We start from the raw sequence: 22,886 nt of genomic DNA, 5'->3' as shown, positions 1-22,886 counted from the left end.
TTCAGTTTTTTTTTCTATAAACCAGACAAAAATCATGCTTCATAAGACCTCAATGTATTGTGAGGAGTCATTGGAATTACTTTTGTTTTGCCTGTATGCATTTATTCACTCTCAAAGTGAAGATGCCCTTATTTGGACATCACAGAGAACCAATGCTTCAACTACAAAAACAAAAAAACAAACAAACAAAAAAAAAAACAAAAAAACAAAAAAACAAAAACAAAAAAAAAACAGGTTTCTTGATACAAAATTTAACTGTTCAGTATAAGGATTTTTGGAGAACATTTTATTTTCTATGGCATCTGCTGCAAAAACACACCTTTAACTTTTAACCTTGCATCTGTATCTGCATGCTTACTATATAAATAGAAAACAACATGTGAGTTGAGTAGTACATCCGAATTTATTGACTCAATATTAGAGAAAAATTATAGAAGGTGCTCGGTGCAGAGCCACGTGGGTGGAACTGAGCTCCACCTCCACCTTCCATAAGCTGCTTTATTTCGTACATCTACTCTGCCTTTAACCCCAACCTCTAGTGACATCACTTGTAGAAGAAGCTCAGCAAGGAGAAGATGAAACTCAGGCCCAGTTTCCACTAATACGCAAGTTTTAAAACAACGATTTAGATTGAAAACGATCCACGTCTTTACTGGCATTTCATCTAGCATTTCTGAACAGCTCTTCGTCCACACTACACCACTGAAAACGCACATGACATGACCACACACACACACTCTGGCATGCACTGCAGCGTATGTGCGCGTCTGAGCTCAAGGCAGTCTTCAGGTGCTTTGAGCACATAGGATGGTTCATCAAGGATCTACCACTGGATCTCATCACACTATATTTGTTAAATGTGATATCTAATTCATCTTGTCTCTATCTAGCGACATCTTTTAAATCTATTCTTTTGAATCTATATGTTCTCAGGTAACGTGTTTTGGTTGAGTGCAAAGATAAGTTAATATATGAATTTATGTAACCACGTACACTGCTTCTACATATTGACTGATTGCTTGCTTTTATTTCTTATATTGTATAAGCTTATTGTACTTTATACTTTTATAATGGCCAATATTGATTATTAAAACTGATATTCAGCAATCGAGAGGGTATGTTTCACATTATTCACTGGAAATGTAAGAAGGCAGTTATGCTATAGGCTCTGTTTTGTTACAAATGTGCATACAGTGAAGAAGACTCGAGAGTTTTCCATATCAAACTTGCAAAGTCTGGACTTACAAGGAAAGGGTGCAGGACTGAACTTTGTGTAGGCTATTCAATATTGAAAAAAGCCCCAAACAGATAGTCGAATTTTTGCAGCCACGCCTTCCGTTTTCAGATGTCTCTGTTTTCCTCCACCCATACTAACATGGAGCAGCAGCGTTTTAAAACCAAAAGCGTTACCAAAAAGCTCAATTTTCAGGGCTCAAACACTCTGTGGGAGTGTGGACGGTAGCAAAAATAATGCATTTTAAAATTAAAACGTATTCGTGTAAACGATTAGTGTTAATGGGGCCTCAAGCTCCTCCTTGCTGGAGCTCAGCTCTGCCCATGTGCCTCAGCAGTGAGTAACACTTGAAAAAGTACCTAAAAGATTCCAGGATTCTTAAATGTACATCCGAGGAACACTTTACTATCCCATGGCACAGGAGAGGAATGGCATTAAAGTGACCCAAAGATGATGGCAGTTACCATAACAATGACAACACTGCACAAGTAGTACATTTGCATCACAAAATAATTTTCAAACCCAATGTTGTTCATACTAAAGGTCATGACTTTAAGACATGGTATTATGCCACATCTACAAAAAGACTCTATAAGAATTTTTAATAATGTCCACACTGAAAGAGGTGTGAAGCAACAAATCCTAAATAATTATAGACAACCCAAACATCCCATGACACTAATGCCTTGTTTAATATCTACTAAAACTACTTTGTTTTAGTATGTACTAATATCTGGAAATTAGTAGACATCTGATACACTAAAAGATTTTTCTTCTGGATCGGGTCAATCTGAAAACTGATCTTACAAAACTAACCCTATAACCCTCCCCCCCTCTCTCCCCCCATTGATACTACATTGGTTGACACCATTGGTTTTTAGGTAGTCAACTTGAGTTAGCATTCAAAAAATTATTTTGTTTTTAAAAATAGTACCAAAGAATAATGCTTTTGACATTTCGTGTGGAAACAATAAACAAAACATTTGATGCAATCAATATAACCCGGGGATGTCTAATCTTTCTCCTGGAGAGGTTCAAACCAAATTACTTGATTACCTCTAATTACTTGAACCTCCCAGGCAGGTGAATTATTGCAGGTTTAAGCTAAATGCTGTCCTTAACATCAGTCCTTGATGAATTTTTTTTTGCTATAACAGAAAAACAGTCCTCCGCACACACAGTCCGAGATACTCACCAGCGCTGACCGTAATGGCCTCAATAAACTGGTCCCTCCAGCTGTTGGTGCCAACCAGAAGAGCCAAGTTTGTCTTTTTAATCAGCTTATCAACGGTGTTCTGTAGAGGAAACAGAGAGAGCAAACAAAGAGAATGGATGACCGCTTCATTACTGCGCAGTGCAACTGAGATCAGGAACAAACAAACATAAACACACTTCAGACAAGGTGGACCACCGTTCAGAGCGCTTCTGACTGCTCCCTGGTCTGCCTTGCTGTTAAGTGTGTGTGGGATCAGAGTGTGTGTGTGTCTCAGCGTGGTAAGTGTGTGGGCTAAAGTGCATGCGTATACATGTGCATCGTCCTGAAGTGTGTGGAGGCGACCGATGACATGCCAATGTTTAAGATCCTTGAACTTCCCTGACAGAATGAGGGTGTCTTGCTTCTACCAGAAACAAAAAAAATGTTTTTACATAAAAAAAAAAAAACTGGCATCTTGATATGAAATATTCTAATTCATACTGTATCTGACCTATCGTATAAAGTTAAAGTGATCTAGTAACTCATTGTGAGGAATGGGTAAATCCTAGTAACTATTGTCAATAAAAGTCAATAAAGCTAAATTGAATATCTGCGAGTAATTAAACAATTGCAAGAAAAGAGCAAATAATACACATTTCAGAAATACTCAGGATTCAAAGTCATACAGACTAGGATGTTCATGCACAACCATCTCCAGGGTTTACAGAGAATGGTCTGAAAAAAAGAAAATATCTAGTAAGCGGCAGTTCTGTGGGTGCAAATGCCTTGTTGATGCCAGAGGTCAGAGGAGAATGGCCAGACTGGTGTAGTTAACTGAAAGACAACAGTGACTCGTTACAACCGAGCCACTAGTTACTACCGAGGTATGCAGAAGAGCATCTCTGAATGCACAGCAGGTCCAACCTTGAGGTAGATGGGCTACAGCAGCAGAAGACCACACCAGGTGCCAATCCTGTCAGCTTAGAACAGGAAACTGAGGCTATAATTTGCACAGGCTCACCAGAATTGGAAAATAGAAGCAAGAAAAACTTTGCCTGGTCTAATGAGTCTCGATTTCTGCTAAGACATTCGGATGGTAGGGTCAGAATTTGGCATCAACAACATGAAAACATAGATCTATCCTGCCTTGTATCAATGGTTCAGGCTGGTGGTGCTGTAATGGTGTGAGGGATATTTTCTTGGCACATATTGGGCCCATTAGTACTAATTAAGCATTGTGACAACACCATAGCCTAATTGAGTATTGTTGACAACCATATCCATTCCTTTATGACCACAGTGTACCCATCTTCTGATGGCTACTTCCAGCAGGATAACGCACCATGTCAAAAAGCGTGAATCATCTCAGACTTGTTTCTTGAACATGACAATGAGTTCGCTGTTCTCAAATGGCCTCCACAGTCACCAGACTCAATCCAATAAAGTACCTTTGGGATGTGGTGGAACAGTAGAATCATGCAAATCTGCAGCAACTGCATGATGCTTTCATATCAATATGGAACAAAAACTCTGAGGAATATTTCTAGTACCTTGCTAAATCTATGCCATGAAGGATTAAGGCAGCTCTAAAGGCAAAAGGGGGTCCAACCTGGTACTAGTAAGATGGACCTAATGAAGTGGCCGGTGAGTGTAAGTATAACTGAAATGGCATTTTAATGTCTTAAATAGTAATAATTGGCTTAATGTACTGAAAAGGTACACTTTATTTATTGTGATAATTAGCACCAGTAAATTTACATTACACCAGTATATATATTTATATATATTTATAAACACCCCCCAACCCACACACACACACAAAGTCAAGTCCGAAATTATTTATACCTCAATCAAGTTTTTTGTTTTGACCAGAAAAGACACAGGCTTCTCCCAAAAGTTAAAAATATTTGTCAGGTTTTATTTACATTTTAAAAAAAGTATTTATATATATATATATATATATATATATATATATATATATATATATATATATATATATATATATATATATATATATATATATATTCATTTAAGTTTAGTTTTTTTTAATTGCAGAAACATTTTTCTAAATATCTTCTTTTTTATAGATTAAAGGAAGCGATGGTGGTTTAGACTGACATTTAATTCCGACAACTAATTGACAAGTAAATACTACAGCTGAATATTTTGTTCATTTTTGGGTGACCTTAAATAAGTAAACAAATTAATCTGGGTACTTATTTGTTCGTCAGTATTTGACAGAATCATATTTGTTCGCTAATGCAATAAACATGTCATCCTAAAAATACTCATTTTGATTAAAGATTAGGAGGGCACATGTTTTTTATGTAATAAATGTTGTGTCATTTATAATATTTTCATTTCATGGTGACTTTAAAGGATAACTGACATTGCAGCAACAGATGATAACCAACGTGGATAATAACGGTATATCTGTGGCGAGGGGGCGTGGCCGAGAGCCGTGGGAACGGGGTGAGGCCACCACGTGAGTGGATACACGTGCGGTGTGCACCTGCCTCGGATCCCACGGAAGGAGCTCTGGACCATAAAAGGAGGACCGATGGCAGAGGAAGCCGAGAAAGGACCGGGCCCTGGCATGTTATTTTACTTTTGCTTTCAGTTTGACGGCAGTCTCCGCGAGGAGCTGCCGTCCGTTTGTTTTGATTTAAATGGCAGTCTCCGTGAGGAGCTGCCGTCATTATTATTAATAAATCATTTTAAAGCTCCGTCGGTTCTCCGCCTCCTTCTTCCCGGCGGCCAAAGGGCCGTAAACTTCATTACAATATCATTCATCATTTAAATTTTTAGGGTGTTTAGTGCCATGTGAACTTTCCCCACATGGGAAATATGTAGCCATAATAACAAACCTTAAATTCATAGGACTCCTCGATGATAACCTCTACTCTGGGGTGATCTCCAAGCATTGGTTTTCCCATCTCAGCAATGCGGCGTTCTTCCTCTTCTTCACCTGTCAGAGGCTCCTCCTCTTCTTTCACCACCTCCTTCTCCTCGTCTGAAAACAAAAGAACCAATCAGAGAGTAGAAGACAAACCTACCAAACCAGCCACTATTAAAAAAAAACACAATAACCACAATAACAATCAGCCAGAGTGTGTTTGTGGATCAGTTGGTTTCTCTGGATCAACTAGATTGTATGAAAAAATTGTGTTAAAAAGCAGCAAAGAACTCTGCAAGGGAAAATCCTTAAAAAGGTCAAAATCTCAGATTTTTGTTGGTAAATTTAGAAACATGGGCCCATTTTATAATACATACTTTTACAATAAAACACACACAGATTACTGTGACCCTGTATATGAGAAATATGTCAGGGGCAGGATTTTTTCTTCCATTTTTTTTTTCTAAACGATGAAGCTTCTATGAGCCCAGTGGGATTTTGGCTGAGTGTGTGGTATAAGTAACCTCTGGCTTTACCCCAATCAATCACTCACATTCACACACATTCAATGAAATGAGAGGGTCAAAGGAAAAGCAGCAGACCTAAGGACACAGAGGTTTGGAAAGGAAATCAATTAGGTTACATTAGAGACATTAGAACACACCTGACAGACAAATAAGGAAATTACAGTCCTATGGGTGGCGCTGTGGTGATTTCAGGAAGAAGGGTATCGGTTTATCGGTCTCATTTATTTAGTATTTCTTCTTAACTGGCAAAACCACTACACCAACAACAGCAACAGCAAAAACAATGTTATGATGACTATATTCCCTAGCTCAACACAGACATGAGCCTCGCAGGAAGACACGGCTGCATAAACCAATGAAATATCTAATGGAAAGAATAAATCTCCAGCCACAAATGAACTCTGAGGCGTTAGTGCAGGATTCCAGCAAAAGTCTTGCTGCAGATTAAAGACAGAGCTGCTCACTCCTGTGGCCTAAACAATCTTTCTCCTTCTCTTTGTCTATATATTTTATGCTTATCTGTTGCAGTGCATCTCTTCATCTATATTCTCAGACAATAAGCTCTCCTTTTTGGTTAATTACTAGGTTTTCCACACTAGCCTATTGATTTGTGAGATGATCAAATCGTACAGCGAATCATCTCTTTTAGTCTCTGATTGCAGATCATTTTGCTGCGTTTAGTCTTATATTCCCCATGTCTTCGGTATTGTTTGTGGTTTTGCAGTTTTTATAGAATTGTAAATAAGACAATAAACTGACAGGACAATCTATAATTTGAACAAAGGGGTTGGTCAAAATGAATTGAATAGCCAAAAATAGAGAGACTAATAACTAGCTGGAGTAAAGTGAAGAGGAATGGGCAGTTTGATGGAGACGCTTGATTGATGTCCTACTAAAACTGAGCTTTCTGTCAGATGAATTACCACACTAATTGTAGCAGATATAAGAAAACTACAAGAGAAACCAGTATTACTAATATTCTCTATACAAAATTTAAATGCAGGAAATTGGTGTTTCTATGGGGAAAAAAAATAATATATTTTTAAAATATATAAATTATACATATAATATCTGTCTGTGAGATATTATTATAAAATAATATTGAATACAAAAAAAAAAAACCAAAAAAAAAAAAATCTATCTGAGGCCACAAAACTCCTGTTTATTTTGTTCCCCAATTTCTGTTTAACTGAGAGATTTTTTTCAACACATTTGTTAACATAATAGTTTTAATAACTCATCTCTAATAACTGATTTATTTTATCTTTGCCATGATGAGAGTAAATAATTTTTGACTAGATATTTCTAAAGACACTTCTATACAGCTTAAAGTGACATTTAAATGTTAAACTAGGTTATTAAGTTAACCTAAGTTAAGGCAGGTTAGGATAATTAGGCAAGTTATTGTATAACAGTGGTTTGTTCTGTAGACGATCAGGAAAAAAATTACCTTAAAGGGGCTAATAATTTTGTCCTTAAAATGGTGATTAAAAAATTAAAAACTGCTTTTATTCTAGCGGATATGAAACAAATAAGACTTTCTCTAGAAGAAAAAATGTTATCAGACACACTGTGACAATGTCCTTGCTCTGTTAGACATCATTTGTGAAATATTTAAAAAAGAATAACAAATTCAAAGGGGGGCTATTAATTCTGACTTCAACTGTATATATACATACCTTACATTGTGTGTTTAATGATCGTGAATGCTGTAGCCATTTTTTGAATGTGCATTTTATAGAGATGCTAGTCGTGTTGATCATAAGCATGTGATCCTCTCGAAATTAGTTTATAAATAAACCACACTTGGTTGTTGAATGTAGTTGTCATTGTAATTATAGTTGACTAAACTGTGTGTATAGGACACAATGAAGTACTAAAAGGTGAACTGACAACCAAATTTAGCATAAGTATGAAGATTATGAACGTATGCGAGTCAGGTTTATGTGCATGTGAAATCTGATATTTACTTAATTGCCTGAGGATTTTGCTTCCTGTTTTGTCCTTGAAAACAGAGCTATCATTTTCATATGTATGCTGCACATTACACACACACGCATGCACGCACACAGGCACGCACGCACGCACGCACACTTGAATGCACACACACCATTCAGTCATCCGTTCATTCATTTTCATCAACCATCTATTTTGCTGTCCTTTTTCTCCCTAGTGTCTATTTGATAATAAACAACCTTCTTTCTCTTGTGAAGCTTTTGAATCATCCACGGTACTTTCAAATATCTTAGAAGCAAAGCTAATCAAAAGCCATCGGAATTGATTATTAATTATTTTGAAAATGATTCATCACACATCCGAGTGGCTTAATCAGATTTTTTGTTGTTGTTAATTACTGACTAAAATGGTATGAATGAGTGGTTACATGTTCTCCGAAAATACATAACTAAATCCAGCTGCAACTCCACCTGATGTTTCTCTCTCCAATTATTCACTATTTTCCGTGTTTTGACCTCTGGATCTCTTTTATCGTACATTTTCTTATTTTATTAATGAGGTTAAAATACCGCATTAACTAAAACCAAGCTGATATCAAAGAGTAAAATATAAATATGATATAAAACATTTGATACACATCAAAACACTGAAGTGCTGGGAAAGCGAGCTGGTCTGCTTCCTAGAAATAAATGTTTATCTAAATGTGAGATGAAACACACTCGAACGAGCCTAGCTTTGAAGACGACTCACAATCTCAAGCTCAGAGTCTTTTTTAGCTCCCCTAATCTCTCCTCATGATTTACAGCCCAGCATCTGCACCCATTTGCTGGTGTTTGGACGTTTCCTTTGTGTCTAGTTTGGAGATTATTGCAAGGAAACAAAATTAAACAGTTCACTTTGAATGTTTCTTTCTGAAGCAGTGAGTATCCTGAACAAACCCTATATGGTAAACTACACAGAGATTGCATAAGAGATGATTATAACTATAAACTAAAGGATCCTATGATTAAAAATCGAAATGTCTTTGATGTTTTGAAGCATTTGTGCGCTAAATAAACAATGCATACTGCACTACAATTCTAAATCTTGATTTCAGGATTTACTATAGTTATTACTTTTATCATTAATAAGTAATACTTCTTTTTTATCAAGGTTGCCAAAAGGCACAGTAAAGACAGACATATGAAATATTTATATCATATAAATTATGCTCTTTTGAACATTATAATCATAAATACATTTTGGGAATTAAAAAAATGCATCACAGTTTAAATAAAAGTATTAAGCATTTTTTTCAACATTAATAACAGAAAATGTTTATAATACTGTATCAGCATATCAGAATAATATCAGAATATTTTATGAAAGCCACAACTAACTCTGAGGATTGAAATAATGATGCTGAAAATTTGCATTTGTCACAAGAATAATATTTCACAATATTACCTTATTACTGTAATTTAAGCTAAAATGTATAAAAATTTTAAATAAACAAATATACAAAAATGTAAAATAAAATATTAAATATGTACTCACAAATAAATAGCAGTGTTTACAATAAACATATTAATAAACATATTATTATAATATATAGTTGAGTGTGCCGACATATACAGGGTATATGCAGGTATCCTAAAGGTAATTTCAATACCTTTTTAAGACTTTATAAAAACCTTCTTAGAATATTTTATAACCTCATCGCCACTTCAAGTTCTTATCAGTATCAAACTTTTAACTTAATCAACAGTTGTTAATAAACAATTGTAGTAAAATAAATCAATGGAGCACAACCATGCAACAGAACTCTGATAAGCTCAGAAGAAACAGAGCTTGAAAGAATAAATTGTGGTTGTTTTCAGCGACCGGCTTCTACCACTGTTTAAACTCGTCTTTCTCCAACCAGAAGTATGCAAACTTACATTTTCCCAGTTTGGAACACTAATATGTTAATATACATTTAACTGCACATATTCAAACATAACGCACACCTTTTACGGTTAGATGCCATTACTCTTGAAATTAGAAGATATTATTGCATTATATGAGATAAGATTATATTGCATTAATTGACATATATCTGAAGACAAGAGTCCACCAAAGTATTCCAAAACATTATTCTGATCTGCCAAGACCATTGCTTAATTTCCCCCCTTAATTTCCACACTTCACTGCCAACCTCGCATTAACACCTCCATTTAAATTATTTTACTTTATCCTCTTCAAACTTAGTCTTAATTATGTTATTTTTCTATGACTTACAATAAAACAAAACTTTAATGTATGCATGTTATCTCGTGAATAGTTGTATGATCAGCGAAAGTTAAGGAATACCATTAGATTAATAACATAGCACAGAAACACCAGGAGTTACAGAGAGAAACAGAGGGTAAGACTCTGCCCAGAGGGAAAGAGGAGTCAAATAAAGCAAAGCTGAGACACTGTGAGAGGAAGAGAAACCTCTGTATACTGTCCATCCTCTCCTTCTCCAAAGTGGCGTCTGAAGCTCTATGAAAAAGCTGCATTGCTTATGGTACTCCTCTCGATTGAGAACCCTGACTGTTATCGTCTTCCTGCAGAAACAAGACAACAGGAGGGGGGTTGGAATAATGCATGCATGAAACACACACACTCACACGTGCACGCACACAGAGATACAAGCACACACGCGGGGGCCGGAGGGCTGTTGACAGTGTCGTTTGGCCTGTAGTTGATCCTGATGATGATCCAGAGCAGAGGGTGGACTGGTGTTCAGTGTATGTGTGTGTGTAGTGTGTATTCCTCTGCTGGTGCAGGTCATGCCCCCCCCACCTCTCTTCTCATCGGTCTCTACGAGCTGAGGGTCTCCGATCTCCAGAAAGAAGCTCTTGTTCTTCTCGTATTCTTCATCATCAATTATCCTGACTTTTATTGTTTTGCTGGAGAGACGGGGAGAGAAAAAGAAAGAGGGAGAGAAAGAAGAAAGTGAGGAAAAGACAGACCAAGGAGAAGAGAGAGAGTAATAAACGGCATGCAGTCATGCACAGGCAGAGCGTCAGAACAAGAGGATGATGCAAGAGAGAGAGAGTGAAAGAGACAATAAGAGAGAGAGAGAGCAGCCTCACCAAGTCTGAATGTAAATATACACTCAAACACAAATATAAATAATATTTCCTCCTATTTTTCTTCTTTCTTAGCATAATATATTAATGTATAGGATATGTACTGTACATATACTTTTACAACAGTTCAGTCTGGTTTATGAACCTGATTGGCTGATAGCTGTGCGATATTCTCCAATAACAGCACTCATACAGCCTCTTCACCCTTCACCATTGTGTATTACTCCGCCCACATACAGCAACAAGAGGACACTACACTCTACAGTATTGCAGCTGTTGGACAAAATAGTTTTTTTGAGGCTTTTTTAGTCAAGAATGTAGTTGTTTAGATTGCAACTATGCAGTTTATTTCTAAGGATAGTGCCTATTTTAAAATATTTATGATTTTGGATATTCAGTGCATTGGCCGCCGTTAGCATGTCTGAACAGATCTAAGTAAGTGACAGTAGAGTTTCTGCCACAAGATGGCGACAGAGACTGTGTAATAAGTCCTTAGAGGGAGAGAAACTGAGCGTTTTCTCAATGTATGTTTCAAATTACAGCTTAACAAATCATAAATCAGGTAAGTGACATTCTGAGTCGATCTCTCTCTTTTGCATTTTAAAGTGCAGCATTTTAGCAGAAACTGGTAGTGTTTGCTTTGCGTTGGCTTTTTAGGGTTAACTATTGTGATATCCCAATTTTAACAGAGAAATACTGGGACATCTCTGTAGATTGATGGCATTTCAAGCCGTTCAGCCTTATAATCTTAAAATGTGAGCAAAAATGACTTTTTTTGTCATCAATTTAGAATCATTCAAATACTAGCCTTAAACTGACGTTTGTGAACTGGCAACAGTTTCTGCTGTTCTGCCTGTCAGCTGCAGATGTGAATAAATGGCGGAAGAAAGTAGTTTTTGAGACTCTCTATGTTTGATTTTCTTTCTGAATGGACAGCAGCCTCGAGTCAAAACCCACCTGCCATCAGAGCAGATATAGCATATCGCACTGCTACTCATGCGATATTACTAATATATTCCCCCCTTCTGTATATATCCTGTTCAATTAAATGTATTCTAAGCAAAAATAATGGCAAATGCACATTTTAGCATGATTTACATACATAATGCATACCAAACTAATTATGTGTGACAACATTTTATACAAAAAAGCTTATTTCCAAACTATTTTATCAACACTGCCCTTTAAACGAGTTTGTCATTATTTAAATCTAATAATTTTTTAGAATGATTACTTATTTGTGTATACATATGTTACTTAGTACAGGCCAGACAAAGTTTCTTAATTTCTATTAAATTAATCTGTATATTATTTAACCAGGGCTGTAAAACTATACTTTAAATAGTTATTCATATTTAAGCAAATGTATCTACTTTTCTACTTTTATTACTACATCATTAGGCATAAGAAAGACAGTATCACTGACCACAGTAATACATTTCACAATCATGTTAGCATATCATAATTGATGCCTTCCTTCCTTTCAATGAAATTTGAAACTTTTCATATTAATTCATAAACAATATTGCAAAAAGTCATCTTTATTTATCTATACACGTTTCTGAATCCTGTTTTTGGAGGTACACCAGCACAACACCTTTCAAACTATTACTAATCAAACACACCTCAAATCAACTCATCTGGGTAGGGTTGCATCAGCTGTTCATACTGTAAGTTCTTTCTTAAACTGGAATTTAAAGTTCTCACTAGTGGCTTAGTAACTACTGTTCTCACTTCGGTTGCACCCTGTGTACTTAAGGCAAACTGTAGTTAGTAGGTCATAAGCTCTCAGTAAAGTCGCATTGAATGACGTAATATCCAATAAAGGCATTTAAATCATTAAACTGTTTTAAAATTCTGCCACTAATCCATCTATATATAACTGTCCTCTAAAAATTGAATTATAGTCAGTCACTAATAAAAGGCAACACCTGCATCGTGAATACACAAAGTTATGAAAACATTAAACTTGATTTTTTTTTATATCCTACATATAAAAGAGAAAAGAGCAGGAAGAAAAACTCATCATGAGGACATTCTCATTTTAATTGATGGATACAATTAACACAAAACACTCCTTGATAGAAAATTACACTCTTCTTTCACAAACTGAAAAAAAAGGGAGATTTGGGGATGAAATGAAGGCCCTCAGTAGAGGAAGACCATTCTTCAATATAATTGCAAGGTCCTCAATGTAAACTAATCTCGCTATCATCTTTTTACTACCGTTATACAGGGAGGAGGCTGCCGTAAATATTGAATTTGAACGTAGAGTTACATTTAAACTAAGTCAATATTTAGTAATGTGCAAGTTGTAACTTAGTTTTAACTTGCGCACTGCTGGTGTAACCGGCCCCAGAACATTAATAAAGACTCCAAAATCTGAAATGAATGGGTCAGAAAAGGAAGACATCCAAGATATTCATTGTTGGTGTGCCTCCAGGAACAGGGTTGGGAAACACTGAGACCATAGTTTTTCCAAAAATCATAAAATCATGAAAAAAAGAAGAAAAATACACTGCATTCGTTTAAAATTGTTCTGGGATGCAGTCAGTATCTTGTGAAATAGCCAGTGCTGTATATTTATGACTGCTTTAACAGCATGTTAAATTAAATCAGTGGACATGTTGAATGCTGATGGACTTTCATTTAGCTCTGACTCAAGACATAAAGCTTTTTCACACATCTCTTTAGTTGTCTGAATTTCCCCCATCTACACAGGAGCAACATCCGGCCCAGCATGCTTAGTGGAGACATTAAATAAAAGCATCAGTCTTTAAGCTAACAAGCTCACCAGAATCAGAAACAAACTCCTTCATTCACAAATTCAGACCACCTATTTCTATGCTTGCATGAGCTTTTTCTTAGACCAGGGGTGTCCAAACTCAAGGGCCAGTGTCCTGCATAGTTTAGCTCCAATTTTCCTTAACACACCTGCCTGGAAGTTTCTAGTATACCTAGAAATAGCTTCATTAGCTGGTTCAGGTGTGTTTAATCGGGGTTGGAACTAAAACATGCAGGTCACCGGCCCTCCAGGACCAAGTTTTGGACCCCTGTCCCAGATAAACCGCAGCACAGAACATTACAACATTAAATCTCCACAATTAACTACGTCACACAACAGAGTCATCTCTCAGGTCTCCATTTATTTTTCTCACTGAATATCACTCTAAAATAACCATATCACTCTTATTTCCCTCTAAAATAAGTCACATTCTGTATTTTTGGATTTATATTAGAAATTGCTTCAAGATAGGGATGATGTTTGGTTGGTCATTAAATTTTGATATTTTGTACTGTACACTCAGTTAAGCACTTAAAAAAAATCACACTCACACACACACACACACACACACACACACACATACACACACACACACGCACACGCACACGCACACAAATCTTTTTTAATTATCTGACTGATACAACTTTATTAACTTGAATTTATCAAACGAGTGATTATGAAAAATGTTTTCACTGAACATCAGTTATGACATAATAACAATTTATTGATATATTAGACGTCGCAATAGCCTAGTGGTTAGCACATCGACATATGGTGCAGTAGCACGTCAGGGCGTCCCGAGATCGAATCCCGGCTCGAGGACATTTCCCTACCCCCACCTCTCTCCAACTTCGCTTCCTGTATAAATACTGTCCTATCTAACAAAGGCCAAAAATAAAAAAAATCATATATAGTCAGAATTACACAAATTGATTGAACTTTATTTCTATATCCTTAAACTTAAGCTGTCGTTGGTAAAAAAAAAACAATCAATTTTATAATCGTGTTTGCATAATTTCTTTTATTGAATTTACCATTTTTGAATGGTTTAAACAATGAGAACCCAGTCCTGGAGACCTAACAAGCAAAACTTCTTTATTGCGATATCTGCAGTCAAACAGCATCTTCAAAAAGTCCTCAAGTCTGCAAGAGCCTCTTAGAGTGACAAGAGTAGTCTAAAATGAGTTCAAAACAAGTTTAATAATATATTTCTTGGAGATGGCTAAACAAAGCATCTAAATGAGGCCTGAAAGTATTACCCAAAGATAAAGGCACAGTCCGTGGGACTCTGCCTTTAGCATTTGCATTACTTTGGGATCTATATATGTTATTGTTAATTTGGAACTAGATTATTTACATTTTCATTTCTACAGAATTTAACACTCGAGATGATGATTGTTTGGCATTTGATATCTAAAAACTACAAAAATAAAGTTTGTTTCAATTAATTTTCTGCTACAAACAAACAAACAAAAAAATCAAGTGTTAGATTTTTTTTTACATCAGCGCCAAATGAACAGTTCCTACACTTCAAAAACACCCAACAGCTTCCAACAGTCATGCATCTTCAATTAAAACACAGGTGTGACAGCAGGAAGTCAGATAAGGAAGAAAAGGCATTAAAGAATGAGCCGAGGAAGACAGAAGAGTTATCAAATACTGACATATGCTTCAGGGAAGACTAATAAACACAAGCACCCTCTATTTTTCTTTGTCTCTTTCCATCTATTGTATTTCAAAGTCAGTTTCATCTTCCTTTCATCCCATTGGTTGTGACAGAATAGCAGTTTTTGACAGATCCTCACTGTATAGTAAGCTGTGTGTAGGAAAGACCCTCTTCACTCTTCATCTAAATCTGTGTTGGGTTCAGCTGAGGTTGCGGCAGCACATCACCACTACATCAATAAGTCATAGATCTGCTTTTACAAACACACACAAAGGTTTAAGACGAGACACGACAGGCGAAAATACTTTGCACGTCAATTTTTGGGACATTTTTTTTTTTTTCGGTCTAATATAAATGAAAAACCAATAAAATAGTTTCAAGTGTTTCTTTTATCACACTTTATGTGCCTGTAGACCTCAATTACAATACATATTCTCAAAGGCCGTTTTAAAAAAAGATTCTCAGGCAACACTTTAAGACACAAAACCTTAAAGTTTTACTCATTTCTGTATTCTGAAGGTTTTTACTGAAGAATTTGTTCATTCATAATTTGCCTGATTATACAACATGTAATATTTTATTCAACAAAATATTGTGCTATTTTCTGGGTGTTAGTATTTTCTAAATTATCGCGTGAAAGAAAGAGATACCCAAAACCCCCTCAGTAAAAACCATTTACTCTAACACATCAAACAGCAAAACAATTTTGAACCTGACTTTGTTCACTGCATTTTTAATGCAATAGTGCCCCATTTGCACATTTCAACAAGACATAAATACAAAAACTGCATAACAAAAATATTTGCAATTTTTAACATAATTAGTCAACTGTTTGTGAAGTAGGGTGAGAGCTACTAGTTCATTCTATCTAGATTTTAAAAGATTGTGTGCGCGCTTTAGGGCTGCATGATTCTGGCTAAAATAAGAACCACAATTTTTTCTCAGGATTTTTGAGATGTAAAATTAATGTTAATATGAGTAGGCTATTATTATTATTATTATTATTGTTATTCTCAAACATAAGTTAAAAAACAATATTAATATTAGGCATACATGTATAGGTCCACTGCTGGTTAAAATGCAAAATTTTGTATAGACTTGGAACGGTGGACTTGATTAGACTTTAAATTTGTCCTGGATGTTAATGCACATTGAAGTAATTACATTAGAACACAGTTATTCATAAATCTGAATTTGAATAATTATGTTTGAGGCATATGCTTGCAATCTGTCATTGACAATATTAGAGCATTTTTATTTCACTGGTAAAACAAGACATTTGTTATTATCAATTCACGCTTGCATTATTTTCAACATTATATAGGCTAGAGTACTCATGCACAACACTCTGTGATCGCTATAAGAAGAAACACATCAAATGCTTGTCGTAATTGTAACTATAAAATGCGGCAAACAAATTATTTAAAATGAGCTGCATCAACACAGATGTTCAGTTTTTTTTTGGTTGAACAACTTAATTGTTTTATATTCAATCCACTTAAATTTAAATTAAGGATCAGGCCATACACAATAAATATACATATGCTATATAATGCTATATAAATGCACATTACATTACATTACATTAAATTTGTAAAAACTATTAGGTTAACTTAAGCAATTTGTGTTGGGACAACATGAAGGAATTTCTGCGGTTGCTTTTTTTATTTTTAATACGATTTATTCTCGTCAAATGTATTTGTCATCTGTCGTTACATCTGTCGCTTGTTTCTCGCTCTATTTAATTACTCCTCTAATATCTCCTTCTCTCGTTTCGAATGATGTATCACGTTTATAATTGCATGAGACAACGGCTATTGAATCTGTCAGAAAACAAAGTGTGTGTGTTGTTGAACAGACGCTAATTAGAGGTGTTCCTGAGGTCTGTGAAGAGAGGTGGAAGTTTTATCCTTCAAAAGAATCAACACGTATTCACTGATGCTTCACTAGCAGTCAACAAATCAAAACTCAGCTCAAGCATTTTAACAAGTTTAAGCTCTGAATGAGAAAACTGTGAGCAAGTGGAGGAAATTCTCCCGCTAAACACACTGTCAGATCATCTACACCTTTCAGGAACAATGTTGACAGAAGAAATAAACACAGCCATTGTGGAAGATTCAGTTGGCGGCAAAAAAAATCTGATATAACCGAGGTAAAAATGTAACTTTGAAATTCAAATAGAATGCAATTTGAATTAAAAAGAAAAAATATTATGAGGAAAATACATTTCTATTACCAACTGACCGATTCTCAAGTAAATGATAATTCATGGACAAATCAAATAGAAATTAATCAAAAAGATCCAAAATTTTAGATCCACACAATATCAACTGCACAAGAAGATTGATTCGAATAACAGTTAAATGACTCAAGAGACTGATTCACAACCAAATGACTTCTATAAACAAATTCATCAGCAAATGATTCTTAATGAATCAATTCACAAGATAAATATCTAGTATGAAGATATTATTTTTACAATGAAGTACAAAAATGACTAATGAGATAACAAAAGACTACTGTGAAATGCCTCAAGTGACTGATTCTAAAGCAACATGACTCACATGAGTCAATCCACAAGTTAATAACTCATATTTTTTGAACAAATCAATCAAAATGACTTGCAAACCTTCAATTCACTGGTTTAAAACAACCTGAAGTTTTAAATCTCAAAGGCATTTGCCTTAAAACAAGGCAAATTCTATTTACAGACAGAAATTTAGAATATGCAGCTCAAATAATATGTAGGTTAAGTAGTGGGTAAAGTAGTATTTTACATTTACAATAAATAATTGAATGGTGATTGTCTTATCATGGTGTCTCAGAAGAAAGTTTTCATTGGAGACTCCAGTGTTCATTTGTGCAACCTAAAACCCCACATTTATCCTCTTAGTCTTTGACAATATCTTCAGCAGACATGGTGTGAAAACTCCAATGGTGGATGGCTGCTTCTCACTCAGGGCTGTCTATGCGAATGAGGGAGAGATCATCACTAATGGGCGGGACTTTCCCTCTCTAATGACATGTATGAAGGAAGAATGTCAATCAAAGTGTTTCTGCAGGTTGTTTTTATGATGTTTGATTTTAAAAAACAGAATTAGTTAACTTTTACTCTCAGAGGCTGGCTATAATAACGCACTGCTGCCACACAACTGTGTTTACACCCCTTACCTTAAGTGATTTCTGCATAATAAGTTCCCTAATTAATAAAAAATAATTCACATATTAAAGTATATTAATTTATTAATTAATTTTTTATTAATCTGGGGTCACCACAGCAGAATGAACCGCCAACTTATCCAGCACATGTTTTACGCAGCGGATGCCCTTCCAGCTGCAACCCAACACCGGGAAATAAAGTATATTTAATAGACAATTAAATTCATTCCTTAAAACTATTTTTAAATACATATATTTATCTCAAATACAGAATTGGCAAGACTCAAATACAGATTTTTGTATGCATTTTTTAATAGAAATATATTATTATTAAGTTTAAAATAAATTTTTTTGGTTTATCAAGTACTTATTTCTATTTTTATGTGTGCACTTGGTAGTCTGACACACACTTATACGCACATACACTACACACAGTCGCCAACAAGCGCCTATCAACACACACTTGACATCATGAAGAAGCAGAAGACATGCACCTCGCAGCCTCTTGTATGGAGCAGCATCTCTCTCCTTGTTTTCTAGTACAGTAGATGACAGTGGCTGTATGCGTGTGTACTGAACTCCCTCTGAGAGCGCCTGTCTCTCTTTAACAGCTCAAATTTGAGCCTGCAGGAAATCAAAGCGTGCTTTAGATTAAGCCAAACGGGCAGGGGCTTGTGGGATACACTCGGGGGTCTTGAATCTCTGATCAGGGTGTTATATAAAGCTGCTCCAGTTCACGCCTGACCAGAAACCAAGCACTGCAACATGAGAACACACACATCCGCTTATGAAAGACATCAAAACAATGCAGCGCGCACACTAAAATGATATGACATTATCTCTTCATTAGCATATCTGCATTGCAGTAGACTCGATCGGAAGAGATCCTGTCGCCGATAAGAATGCAACAATATACAATATCCTTCTTAAAATAGAACATAGTAGTTCATCAGCCACTTCCTGTTTGAAATGATCTACAGATCGATGCTTCTAGAGGATCTGCAGATGGGCTGTGGGACATCAGTAGGACTGCAGTGCTGCATTAGAGTGAGTTAGTGACTGCAGTGAGGTGAATGGACTGCGTTCAGGTACTGGGTTTAGGTTAGTGCAGATGGACTGCAATGAGATCCAGAGCTATCACCTTCATTTATATGCTAAAAGCACACACACACAGTTTGACTTACAGTACAGCATCCAGAAACATTTGCCAGCAATTAGATCTGTGCTTAGCAACTGGCGAAAGAGCCAAAATAGAGGCACTTTTTAACTGTGATTTACCAAAGGCCACATTACACTCTCTCTCTGTGTGTGTGTGTGTGTGTGTGTGTGAGAGAGAGAGAGAGAGAGAGAGAGAGAGTGAAGTAATGCAGCCTATTTAAAATTCAGATCATGTCTGCTCCTTAACACAAGGAGGAGCCATACCAGATCAATATGTGTGTGTATGTGTTTGTGTGTGTTTAAAATGCACATAGAATGAATGTATGGGTATTTACTTTTTCTTGTGCCACAGGGGAGATTTGGTAGAAATGTATTGAGCCTGCTGATAATGTTGCTTATTTGCACATGCTGCGCAAATAAACCATATTGTTTTAGCAGGCAACTCTACAGGAATTATGCAAATTGGGTAACAGTGCAAATTATAGACTATGCAGAATCTCTGTAAAACATTAGCACAGACACCTGTATTGGCATCTTGATTTGACATTTAATGCATTGCAAAATACATAATTTTCAACAAAATATTGCTTATGCAAATAACTACGAAGCCTCAATTGTTTTCTGTTTGGGACAGAAATAGTAATAGTTTAAAAATGGCATGTGTAGTGCCACAACAACTCAGATATTGTCTGGTTTAAAGGGATTACAAATAATAATAATAATATTTATAATAAATTTTCCGTCATTTGCACTTTTTTACTTGCAAACAAAAAATAAATATTGAGCAAAAATAAATAAATAAATAAATAAATACAAATACAAAATCGCAAAGTGAAAACTAATTTTTGAGAAGAAAAATGTATTTTGCTAACAAAAATAAAGAACTGCAAATGGAAACTGAAGTTTTGAGAAATAAAAATTAAATTTGCAAACAAAAGAACAGCAAAAAAACAAAGCAGTGCAAAAAACAAAACAATATATTTACATTTATTATTAACATTATGCATTTATTATTATTATATAAATTTATTTGATGGTGGCGAAGTAGGTAGTGCTGTCGCTTCACAGCAAGACGGTCGCTGGGTCGAGCCTCAGCTGGGTCAGTTGGCGTTTCTGTGTGGAGTTTGCATGTTCTCCCTGCGTTCGCGTGAGTTTCCTCCAGGTGCTTCGGTTCCCCACAGTCCAAAGACATGCAGTACAGGTGAATTGGGTAGGCTAAATTGTCCGTGGTGTACGAGTGTGAATGAGTGTGTATGGATGTTTCCCAGAGATTGGTTGCAGATGGAAGAGTTGGCGGTTTATTCCACTGTGATGACCCAAAATAAATAAAGGGACTAAGCCAAAAAGAAAATGAACGAATGAATATTTATTTCGCAAGGGGGCAAAGTCAAGGCCCTTTTAAGTTTAAGTGATGTCATCACCCGAATCACAGTATCACTGAGATGGTCTTACAGGCCAGTAGGTCAGGGTCTGCCGTAAACACCCAAGTTCCCTTGACTCCACCCCCTTGTCAAATCATTGACATATCATCATATATTAGTTTCTTTTTTTTGCACTGCTTGACTTTTATTTGCTGTTCTTTTTTTGTTTGCAAATTTCTTTTTTATTTCTAAAAACTTAATTTTCCCTTTGCAGTTCTCACAGGCTGAATAAAACCCCCTCCAACATGATCAAAAGTGCTAAGTCATGCATATATTAATACAGAGGCAAACGCACTGTCCTGTTGATATATTCTGTACTGCAATGAAGACCCAAGTGTGCACGCACAAATCATTTGGCCCGATTGCATGCTCATTTTGTGTAACTTTAAGCCTAGACACACACACACACACACACACACACACACACACACACACACACACACACACACACACACACACACACTGCAGGTATTGATCATGGCATAGTAGGGTGAAATGAGAGCTTGCTGCAGAGACCAGCTTGTGAATAATGGAAGCAAGAAGAGGAAGAGAATAAGAGCAGGATGGAAAATTGAGAAGACCTAGAATATGTGCCTTCAATGTGAACATCACAAGACTCCGCAATGCAAACGTCATCATTCATGTGATTTTCAGACCTGTAATGATCTACAGTATAATTGTTGACATTAAAAGCTAATTTGTGAGTCTTTAAAACATTTTCAAGCCATTTGATAAAACATGTCAGGAAGCACAATGGAGCGTCACCCACTTCTTCTGACATATTTTGTGCATTTGCTCATTGTCCTTTTACAAACTGCAATTATGACATGACGGGATGCTTCAGAACTTGCAGTTACATCTTTTGTTTTGGTACAAATCGTAATTCTTTGTTACTAAGGCATTGCAGACATTTTACATGGGCCAGGGAGAAAGTGATTTAGTAAAAATATGTTATGGCTGGATTGTTTTATCCAATAATTAATAACCTCAAACTGTGTTGAAATTTATAACTAAACACTCACCAGCCACTTTATTAGTGGCAACTTACTAGGACTGTGTTGGACCTTCTCTTGCATTCAGAACTGCCTTAATCCTTCATGGCAAAGATTCAACAAGGTACTGGAAATATTTTTTTATCAGTTTTATCTGCAGCAGATCGTCTTGATCATGTCTACATGCCTAAATGCATTGAGCTGCTGATTAGAAATTTGCTTTAATGAGAATGTGGACAGATGTACCTAATAAAGTGCCCGTTGAGTGTATGCTTGTAATTACATATACAGCAATGTAAAAGAATGAAGAGATCGCTTGAAATTTATGATTTTTTGTTGTTGTTTTGTGTTGGAGTAAAATGCCATTTTTGCTTTGACAAATGTATAGAGAAGTGTGTGAGCACAAAAATATAACGGTCACACTTTACAATAAGGTTCATTAGTTAATGTTACTTAATGGATTTACTAACATGAACAAACAATGAACAATACATGTACTACTGTATTTGTTCATGTTAGTTAACGTTAGTTAATGAAAATACAGTAGTTCATTGTTAGTTCATGTTAACTCAGTGCATTAACTAATGTTAACAAGCATGAGATTGGATGTTAATAATGCATTAGTTAATGTTCAATTATGATTAACAAATGCTGTACAAGTGTTGTTCATGATTAGTTCATGTTAGTAAATGCATTAACTAATGAACCTTATTGTAAAGTGTTACTAATATAACAATCTTTAGTATAATTGTTTTTATTGCCATCCTGTTTTTAATGAAAGTGTCACAAAACATTTAAA

At 35.7% G+C, this 22,886-nt stretch overlaps 1 protein-coding gene across 36 annotated transcripts in view; it reads right to left on the bottom strand.

The window, feature by feature from the left end:
• slc8a1b (solute carrier family 8 member 1b) overlaps positions 1–22,886 on the bottom strand; it is a 200,584-nt gene that overhangs the window by 22,987 nt on the left and 154,711 nt on the right. For 25 of the 36 annotated variants that reach the window (XR_012392858.1, XR_012392859.1, XR_012392860.1 and 22 more), the window contains 3 exon segments: positions 10,266–10,378; positions 5,297–5,442; positions 2,430–2,529 (listed from right to left, as the gene is read on the bottom strand). Coding sequence is in view for 21 of the 36 variants with exons in the window: in XM_073927576.1 (XP_073783677.1) it covers positions 2,430–2,529; positions 5,297–5,442; positions 10,266–10,378 (359 nt within the window). In the remaining 15 variants the exon portion in view is untranslated. 36 annotated transcript variants of the gene reach the window in all.

Source organism: Danio rerio, chromosome 17, assembly GCF_049306965.1.
Source record: "Danio rerio strain Tuebingen ecotype United States chromosome 17, GRCz12tu, whole genome shotgun sequence".
NCBI lineage: Eukaryota > Metazoa > Chordata > Actinopteri > Cypriniformes > Danionidae > Danio > Danio rerio.
The sequence above is the reverse complement of the archived record's forward strand: the minus strand, read 5'-3'. Positions and strand labels throughout refer to the sequence as shown.